This window comes from Mixophyes fleayi, chromosome 10 (assembly GCF_038048845.1).
Source record: "Mixophyes fleayi isolate aMixFle1 chromosome 10, aMixFle1.hap1, whole genome shotgun sequence".
NCBI classification, from domain to species: domain Eukaryota; kingdom Metazoa; phylum Chordata; class Amphibia; order Anura; family Limnodynastidae; genus Mixophyes; species Mixophyes fleayi.
The window spans coordinates 39,787,291-39,798,129 of NC_134411.1; the positions used below are offsets into that span (position 1 = coordinate 39,787,291).

Sequence of the window (10,839 nt, forward strand, 5' to 3'; positions counted from 1 at the left end):
ACCTTTACGCTGACGACACTCAACTATACCTCTCCTCTCCTGATCTTTCTCCCTCCCTCCTCTCTAGGGTGTCCGCCTGCCTCTCTGCCATCTCCTCCTGGATGTCCTCTCGATTCCTCAAACTTAACCTTGCCAAAACTGAGCTCATAGTTTTTCCTCCCTCTCATACCCCATCCCCTTCTGACCTCTCCATCACTGTCGACAACACCTCTATCTCCCCTGTCCCCCAACTTCGCTGCCTTGGTGTCATCCTCGACTCCTCTCTCTCCTTTGGCCCCCACATCCTCTCTCTTGCTAAATCCTGCCGCTTCCAGCTGCGCAACATCGCTCGCATCCGGCCCTTCCTCTCCCAAGATGCCACCAAATGCCTTATCCACTCTCTGATCATCTCCCGCCTGGACTACTGCAACCTCCTCCTCACTGGCCTCCCCCACTCTCATCTCGATCCCCTTCGATCCGTCCTTAACGCTGCAGCTAGGCTTATTTTCCTCTCTCGCCGCTCCTCTTTTATCTCCCCCCTCTACCTAGCCCTTCACTGGCTCCCATTCCCCTTCAGAATCCTCTTTAAGCTCCTCACACTCACCTACAAGGCCCTCGCCAACTCCACTGCGCCCTACATCTCCACCCTCCTCTCTATTCATGCTCTATACCGCCCTCTCCGTTCTGCCTCTGACCGTCGCCTCTCTTCCCCCCTTATAACCTCCTCCCACGCGCGTATCCAAAACTTCGCCCGCGCTGCCCCCCTCCACTGGAACAAGCTCCCTCCCTCCATCAGATCTTCCCCTAATCTGTCCAGCTTCAAACAGGCCCTAAAAACCCACCTTTTTCTTAAAGCCTTTCTGTCTCCCACTTAACTTCCTACCTTATCTTCTGCCTCTGTCCCCCTACTCTCCCTCTCTCCCCTGCGTCTCTCTGTCTGTCCACCCCTCCCCTTAGATTGTACGCTCCTCTGAGCAGGGCCATCTCTCCTCCTGTTTCCACCACTTCTAACTCTGCTCTCCAGCTACTTAGCCCTCCTCCTCGAGGGTCCTCCACCCCACGTCCACTCTCGCTCCCTCCTCCCTCCCTGTCTTCCGCGCCCTCCTTCTTGGGCCCCGTCGTTTGCGGATCCTCCCTCCCCCTTCCCCGCCCTCTCTAGCTGTGCATTGAGCGTACTGAGTTGCTGTGTTTACTGTACTGTGCTGTCTCCCATTGTATTGTGATTTTGTTTGTCTCTGTACGGCGCTGCGGATGCCTTGTGGCGCCTTATAAATATATATTAATAATAATAATAATAATAATGCACCTATACCTTCAGATAACATTAACACACCCATAATCCCCAGGTAACATTAATACCCCCATACCCACAGATAACAATAATACTCCCATACCCCCAGATAACATAATACACCCACAGCCCCAGATAACATTAATGCACCCATACCCCTGAAATAACATAATACACCCATAACCCACAGATAACATAATACACCCATACCCCCAGTTAACATTAATATACCTGTACCCCCAGAAAACATTAATATACCCATTCCCCCAAAAAACATAATACACCCATACCCCCAGATAACATAATACACCCATACCCCCAGATAACATAATACACCCATACCACACAGATAACATTAATACACCCATACCCCCCCTCATAACTTTCAACCAATACCCCCCCGGATAACATTAATGCACCTCCCTTCCCATATACCTATTCTTCAAGAAAGTTGAGATTAAATTGCAAGGAGAAGGAAGGGGAGCATAAAAGGAAGTCTAGGTCACTGAGCGGGTGATCCCGCCCTGTCACAAGTGTTCATATGCTATGTGTATTTTAGTTTTGGGCCATAAGATTGTATAATATGGTTAAAAAATGTGTAAAATCATAGTGTCATAAATACTTCAAGGATATCCAACTTAAAAAAGCATTGGTTAGCACTTCTGCCTTACAGCACTGGGGTCATAAGTTCAATTCCTGACCATGGACTTACCTGTGAGGAGTTTGTATGTTCTCCTCGTGTTTATGTGGGTTTCCTCCGGGTGCTCCGGTTTCCTCTCACACTACAAAAACATACTGGTAGGTTAATTGGCTGCTAACAAATTTACCCTAATCTGTGTCTGTCTGTGTGTGTGTTAGGGAATTTAGACTGTAAACCCCAATGGGGCAGGGACTGATTGATGTGAGTGAGTTCTCTGTACAGTGCTGCGGAATTAGTGGCACTATATAAATAAATGATGATGATAATGAGGATTATGTCAAATTATAACACATTAAAGGGAAACCAATAAATGCAATTTAACTGACTACGCGATTATCTTTTATGATGTACAATTTTTGGAAAATGATCTGTGATATTATAATGTGGTTCAGTAATTTACATGCTAAGTTATTACTTTCTGGCAACTAAGTTTAATTGAGTCTGTGTCGCTTTTTTCCACTCAGATTGCAAGAATTGATCCTATTTAGAAATATTTGTTATACCTATTGTTGCTCATCTCATGTAGTATAGATTACTACAAATAAATCATATAATTGTGCCATAGCTTTAAATGTGTTACTATGTGTTTATTCTACTTTAAGCATTTTAATAAAGGATATTGTTCATACACAGTGACATAACTACAATTTTTAATGTGTTCATGGTGTAATATTAATGAGTATTTTACTATAATTGATGCAACTTTGCAGTTTCTTTTGTTTGACAGTTACTTGCGTAGTAACTGTCTGGTCCAGTCTCTGTAGCAAAAGTCTCACTCTCAGCTAATCAGTCATCCAGTCATGCGGTCATTCTCCTGAGGCTGAGCACCTGGGCTCAGATAATCACAAGCTCCTCTAACCCCTGGTACTTAGCTTCATGGGATGGAGATTGAGTCAAAAGAGAGATAGAGCAGCAGGAAGGATTGTCCCTGAAGCTCTGTCAAAATAGCCGTCAGGCCTGCGTCTTCATTAACCCTTCAGGTGCCGGCCTGGTTGCATGATCCCCTTCTCGTCTCCCCTGGCAGAACCTGGGGCACTTTCATACAAAAGAAGTATTTCTCCCAAGTAACACATAACCTAGGGACTCTTCTAACCCAATTATCAGCTGTTGAGCAGAAAATTGCAGCCAGAAGAAAAATTAATCTGAGCACTTGTGTTTTGTGCATTTTGAGTTGCATGTACCTTACTTATGTGCAATTTATAATCCAGCTTGTACTTTTTGACGCAGACGCAAGTTACTGTTAGTCTGACAGGCCCGTAATAAATTTGCAGAACTAGCGGTAGAGGTCTTCGCCTATATCAGTCGCCTTTCCCGTAGAGCTTGACGCGCTCACATGAACTAGGATACCCCCAGGTCTTCACTCTATTGTAGTGCAAGTTTAACACCGCAGCAGCAAGGCAGGAGGAGGAAATTCAGATTATAACAGGTGATCAGACGTAAGTCGAGGTCAGGGGTCCGAAGCAAACAGAATAGTAGGGGAAAGGTTAAATGGTCAGGGCTGGCAGCGATCAAGAGTGCCTGAAAAACAAGCCAAAAGGTCAGGGTCACCAGAACATAAGCAGAATCCAGAAACTGGCTAGTGGTCACAACAGGAGGTCCAATAACAGAGAGGCAGAGTATCCACAGGAACACGGGTAACAGAACAGGAGCAGGTCAGCAACAGGCAAAATCCACACTATAACCGGCAGCGAGGTTAAGCCCTCCCTGCCTTAAATTCTCAAGGTGACCAATCAGGGAAGGGGGATAAGGTGTATCCCAATGAGCCCCCCAGCAGGTGTATAACACTGCTTAATTATCCCACAGGCTCTGGCTACACTACAGGATACTACTGCGCTTGCGCCTGGCTGTCCAGCGTTTCTGGGACACAGCGCTGAGCAGAACAGCATCTCCGTTGCCCTGTAAGATCGAGCAGCGGGGAGCCGACGCTCTTAACAGTTACATGCCAATTACAAATAAACTTCCCAGAAATAATTAGGGCACATGTGCAAAAACATTGTTACCCTAATGGCCTTAAGTATTAAGGGGAAAAACTTGTTGCCTTTTGCAATCGAACATGTTCACTTTGTACCTTTATGATAAAAGCATTTTAATTAGCAATGCTGAAAGACAAAATATAAATGCATATGATTCAAAAACTAACCAATTATTGTTAGTACCCATTATTTATGAAGTGTTGACATGGTATGCAGAGCTGTACATTAATGGGATCATTAAATACAATAACATTAAACAAAAGCTAACAGTTTAGAAAAAGTGATGGGAAAGCTAAGAGCAAAGATTCAGCCCAACTTATGAAGTCTGACACTGGTAACTACATTAGCAGGGGGACCTCATTCTCACTGTCCTCCTCCTTTAGTGAGAACCAGACCTCAGCTGGTAGTGCTGGTGCTAGTTATTCACACTCTCTTTATTGTTATTATTTCTTTATCTTTGTTTTCTTAAATAAACAAGATGTAGATGAAAGTAATCATTGCCAACATTCCCATCCTTATGTCTTTTTGCAACACTGCTCCTCACAGTGACTGTAGGAGTAGGTACTCTGGAACCATATCTATATATATATTAATTTAACTTACTACCTTTTACAGTACTGCTCCTCGCAGTGATTGTATGAACAAACACTTGGTCGTCATCCTTGTATGTATTTATGATAGTCCACTCCTTATTTTATTCTTTAGTATCACTCCTCACAGTGACTGTAGGAGATAAGGGTCGGTGATCGTATCTGTATGATCAATAAGCTGTAAACCTGTGTCTGCTATTTCTTTCGCATTGAGGCCTTTTCCACAGTCTAGGTGAATGGCTAAATCAAGGGCCAGTTGCAGAAAATATAAAGGGGAAATCCTGACTTTTTTTTAAATAACAAAAATATGAATGGTACTGGTCACGGTGACAAACTGGCATTGTTGATTTACAATACATGTTTTAGATAAATAACTGATGAATAAGTAAGTTGCGTATTTACACTTTATCTCCAACCTGCTACTTTGGGGGATCAAGAACTGTATATTTGTTAGGATGCAGAAATTATTAAACTACATTTTGTAAACTTTTTAGCTACATACGATTTTATAATCACTCATTAAAGATTCATTTTACTCCAATTATATTTAATTCAATCATTTTATTACCAACAATAAAGCTTTGCATTAACCTCTAATATATTTGGACATAATAATTGGAGTCAATATTTTATCTAGTTGCTCTCTGAACTCTTAAGATCCGCTATGTTTTCGTTGTTGAAAAGTACTCAAAACTGTACAATAACTTGTCTTTATCAATTATGCGTTTTTGCAGACAGTAAAAATTGCCTTAAATGTCAGGATGATGAATGGCCGAATGAAAAGAAGGATTTGTGCATTTCCAAATATGAAGACTTTCTGTCCTACACAAATGATGAGATCTCTGTAGTATTTATTTCTGTCTCAATTTTCTTCTGTTTCCTAACTCAGCTAATATTGGGAATTTTTATATCACATCAGGATACACCTATTGTAAAAGCCAATAACAAGAACCTCAGCTTCCTTCTCCTGGTCTCCATCATGCTGAGCTTCCTCTGTGTGTTCCTCTTCCTCGGTCGTCCTGTGGATATAACCTGCATGCTGCGTCAGATCTCTTTTGGAATCCTCTTCTCCATAGCTGTCTCCTCTGTGTTGGCCAAGACTATCATGGTTTGCATCGCTTTCAATGCCACCAAACCCGGCAGTGTATGGAGAAAATGGATGGGTGTGAAACTGCCCAATTGTGTAGTCTGTATCTGCTCATCTGTCCAAGTTATGATCTCTATTAGTTGGTTGTCTATCTCTCCTCCCTTCCAGGAGCTGGACACACACTCTTATCAGGGACAGATCATCGTTCAGTGTAATGAAGGTTCAGTTATTGGGTTCTACTCTGTCCTGGGTTATATGGGGGTTCTGGCAGCTGTGAGTTTTATTACAGCCTTTATAGCCCGGACATTACCAGACAGTTTTAATGAGGCCAAATACATCACCTTCAGCATGCTGGTGTTCTGCAGTGTCTGGATTGCAATGATCCCGGCTTATCTGAGCACCAAAGGGAAATACATGGTGGCTGTGGAGATCTTTTCCATATTGACCTCAAACGCTGGACTTTTAGGCTGTATATTTTTTCCCAAATGTTATGTTATATTATGTAGACCTGAACTGAATACAAAATTGCATTTGCTTGATGAAAGAAAGTCATGACATTTTGTAGTAAAACTGCATATATTTCTTGCTATAGTAACGTTACCTTATAATCATTTAATATAATTAGTGTGAGTTAAGGATAAATAAGCTAAGAGTATTTTCTATCTTTTAAACATTGGATGACTAAGCTTTTCTTATGAAGTCAAAATAATAAACTTACATGAAACATTTTGATGCACAATTTATTTATTAGTAATAGTAATAAAACAGGTCCCTGAATTAGTAGAAAGTACCACTAATATAACATTACTACACGGAGTATTAATGGTATAAGTAATAATGGAGGTAGAAGTACCAGTAGTAGATGACGTTGTGGTAACGATGGTGGTGATGATAGCAGTAACAATAATAACAGTAGTATCAGTGACAGCTGTGACGATAGTAGTAGTACAGTCGTTGTTCTCCAGTTCCTAATTATTATTAGTACCTATTCCAAGTAGGAAAGTAAAATTTACTGAGCTGTTCTTTAGGAATTATCCCTTCTACTTTTTCTTCAGTTACCTCCAGTTCTTCCCATTACTATAATCACTGCCCAGTTTGGCTACAAGCAGTGACCAATGAAATGCTGGGAGAGGTCAGAAAGGTGTCTCTCCAACAAATTCTCTTTCTGGATAAAATATCCTAAGATTAAGGGGTAGGGAAGAAAAAGCAGATGAAACTGGAGCAAAAATTTTGTTCAGTATAATATACAGTAACTTGAGTTATGGACATTGAAAGCAAACATGAAAAGCATTATTTCAGGAGCTTATTTAAATTTTTGCTGAGAGCTCCAAGCAAAATCATCGACATTCGAAGTTTAGAGCAATAGAACTGCAATATTAAACTGCAAAAGCTGAACTAAACTTCCCCTAGCTCACTATTCCAGACAGAGAAAAGAAAGAAACAGCTCCTTCACAGCGCTCCCTCTCAGTTGCTGCCACTAAATGCAAAAGGGATACCACCAAATCCTAATCATACACAAACATACAGAACACATCTAGACAGCGCTCACCGAGGTAAATACAAAAGTTCATACAAAAGAGTAATTGAATACTCAAGTCCTTTAAAAGATAAAGTCACTGGCAGATTCCAAATGCCCTTATCACATGCTCTTTCAACAACGTGTTCCCATATCCAAACGAAGATCATAAAAAAGAAGGAAGAAAGGGTTAATTTCCGGGGCATATAAACCCCTAAAGCTGTAGTTACTTATAGAAACCTAGAGAAATATCTAGTTGAAACATCAATGAAGGTCACAGATATCACAATCTCTTCTTGGATTTACCAATTATCATGGATATGTGAAGAGAAAAAAGGAAACGCCAGAATCTGGCATAATACCTTCAATACAATTTATTAAAATAAAGCCAACAGTATAAAATCCTCATTATGAGCAAGTTCACACCTACCAGAGCGGTATGTAGAGGTCAGAATAGAAAGGGTTAAATCCCGATTGACATAAAGGCAGATCATCTCCTCCTCTTACGGTAGGAACAACTTGTCAGCAGAAGTTCTAATTTGCCAAAGCGTTTAGACCCGAGTCCTTGGGTCTTTATCAAAGTAATAAATAATCCATGCATCCGATACAGGTCCTTATATGTGAAGCGACCAATCAGAAATGCAGGTAAAAAATACATAATTATCTATAGAGATAATTATTAGCCTATAGCAAACAATCAGATTCTAGCTGTCATGTTGTAGAATGCACTAAATAAATGAAAGCTAGACTCTGATTGGTTGCTATAGGCAACATCTCCACTTTTCCAAACCCGCAGTTTAGTAAATCTAGCCCAGAGAGTCTGATGTAAATGTGTTTCATGGCTTTGCACATCCCAGTGTGAGAAGATAAGCCTGCCACCTTTAGCAGCTTCCAGGATCTCTCACTGTTAGCTTTAGCACTTGAATAGACTTTGTGGGGCCGATCACAGCTGGAGATCCTGGTAGGCAGCATGTGAAAGCCTATACAGGTATATAGAAATGTGACCTTCAAAGGAAAATGTTGTCATAGCTCATATTTTGGGAAATCTGGGGGTTACGCCATACTGAGGAGCAGCAAACACACCAGGGTTGTGAATGACAAGTACGGGGGGTATCCGTGAACAGCTAAAATCACATATCTTTGGAAAAGCTATGTCACATTGTCATAATTCTGTCACGTTTGGTATTTAAATGTGTGGGAGATTATGACCGGTTTATTGAACGGGGAATTATTTCTCAGGGATAGATCTGTGAAGAATTACCCACAGGTCAAAACTTTGGGAATATTTGTGAGCAAAGTATAGTGACACCCAGGGGACATCCCTGCCCCCTATTAGCATTAAACACGGCCCCTGTGAAGACCATCCCATGTCTTGTTGCTTAAAAACCTGTGTTCTGAAAGAACAAACTGTCAGACTGTCTGGGAAATCAATTCCCATTGATAAGCTGTTCATCTTCTTCAAAGCCAAATTTCCCTTGGCCAGAATGCAATTCATGTAAGTGCAAATCTGAATGTAACCCCTTTTATTTGAAACTGCTTTGCTTGTCCTGTCAGTCTATTAATTGTTTATTCATTATTTTTCTTTATATCTGAATGTCCTGTATTTTTGTATATTAAATCTATAATGTAATAATTTGCGTCCTTGATACTCTAACAAATCCATTAGCCTGTTTAGAAGAGTCAGATTGCTCGACCCAGTTAACCCTTGGAATGCCAGTGTGTGATTTGTTGATACATTTGATTAACAATCTGTGTGTGCTGCATTTACATTTGTGTAACAGTCTGGAGGTGTGAAGAGTTAACCCTGTGTGTGCTGGTATGGGTTTTGCTAGTTGGTGAATAACTAAAAGCCTGTGTGCCAGTGTGGGACAGTATATTGGGGTCCTATTGCCTGTACTCAATAGGTGGTGGCAGAACCTGAAGTGTCTGGGGGTGTGAGAGCGCTGTGTTGGGGGCGATTCAGTAGGTTTATAACCTGTGTGATAGGTAGTGAGAGACTGCGGGCTGAAATCGTGTGTGACCTCATACAACAAACACCCCAAAGTCACGGCAGCTGAAATCGTGTGTGACCTCATACAACGAACACCCCAAAGTCACGGCAGCTGAAATCGTGTGTGACCTCATACAACGAACACCCCAAAGTCACGGCAGCTGGGAGCGTGTGTGACCTCATACAACGAACACCCCAAAGTCACGGCAGCTGGGAGCGTGTGTGACCTCATACAACAAACACCCCAAAGTCACGGCAGCTGAAATCGTGTGTGACCTCATACAACGAACACCCCAAAGTCACGGCAGCTGAAATCGTGTGTGACCTCATACAACGAACACCCCAAAGTCACGGCAGCTGGGAGCGTGTGTGACCTCATACAACGAACACCCCAAAGTCACGGCAGCTGGGAGCGTGTGTGACCTCATACAACGAACACCCCAAAGTCACGGCAGCTGGGAGCGTATGTGACCTCATACAACGAACACCCCAAAGTCACGGCAGCTGAAATCGTGTGTGACCTCATACAACGAACACCCCAAAGTCACGGCAGCTGAAATCGTGTGTGACCTCATACAATGAACACCCGAAAGTCACGGCAGCTGGGAGCGTGTGTGACCTCATACAACGAACACCCCAAAGTCACGGCAGCTGGGAGCGTGTGTGACCTCATACAACGAACACCCCAAAGTCACGGCAGCTGGGAGCGTGTGTGACCTCATACAACGAACACCCCAAAGTCACGGCAGCTGGGAGCGTGTGTGACCTCATACAACGAACACCCCAAAGTCACGGCAGCTGGGAGCGTGTGTGACCTCATACAACGAACACCCCAAAGTCACGGCAGCTAGGAGCGTGTGTGACCTCATACAGCGAACACCCCAAAGTCACGGCAGCTGGGAGCGTGTTCGTGACAGAGGGTATTATGCCAGATTCTGGCATCTCCTTTTTTCTCTTCACAAATCCACGATAAATGGTAAATGCAAGAAGAGATTGTGATATCTGTGACCTCCATTGATGTTTCAACTAGATATTTCTCTAGGTTTCTATAAGTAACTACAGCTTTAGGGGCATATATGCCCCGGTAATTAACCCTTTAAGTACATCACATGGTGACTTACTGTTAATTATTCCACCTTACCCTTAAGGTGATAGTATACAGTCAAGTAAGTTACACCAGTGTTTGAATTTACTACACATGCGCACCATTTTTTCCTTCTTTTTTATGAATCTTCGTTTAGATACATATGGGAACACGTTGTTGACAGAGCATGTGAAAAGGACATTTGGAATCTGTCACTGACTTTATCTTTTAAAAGACTTGAGTATTTATATTTACCTTGGTGAGCGCTGTCTAGACGTGTTCTGTATGTTTGTGTATGATTAGGATTTGGTGGTATCCCTTTTGCCTTTAGTGGCAGCAACTGAGAGGGAGCGCTGTGAAGGAGTTGTTTCTTTCTTTTTGTTTGTCTGAAATAATGTGAATGTGAGCTAGGGGAAGTTTAGTTCAGCTTTTGCAGTTTAATATTGCAGTTCTATTGCTCCAAACTTCATAGAATAAAGAATGTCGATGATTTTGCATGGAGCTCTCAGCAAAAATTTAAATAAGCTCCCGAAATAATGCTTTTCATGTTTGCTTTCAATGTCCATGACTCAAGTTACTGTATATTATACTGAACAAAACTTTTGCTCCAGTTTCATCTGCATTTTCTT

The 10,839-nt window shown here is 42.1% G+C and overlaps 1 protein-coding gene across 1 annotated transcript in view; it reads left to right on the forward strand.

The window, feature by feature from the left end:
- Nucleotides 1-6,250, forward strand: part of LOC142104183 (vomeronasal type-2 receptor 26-like) — a 31,378-nt gene extending 25,128 nt beyond the window's left edge. The window contains exon 6 of the mRNA XM_075188707.1: nucleotides 5,268-6,250. Within this exon, the coding sequence (XP_075044808.1) occupies nucleotides 5,268-6,175 (908 nt within the window). The 3' untranslated portion in view covers nucleotides 6,176-6,250. The remainder of the gene's footprint in view (nucleotides 1-5,267) is intronic.
- Nucleotides 6,251-10,839: the final 4,589 nt, after the last annotated feature.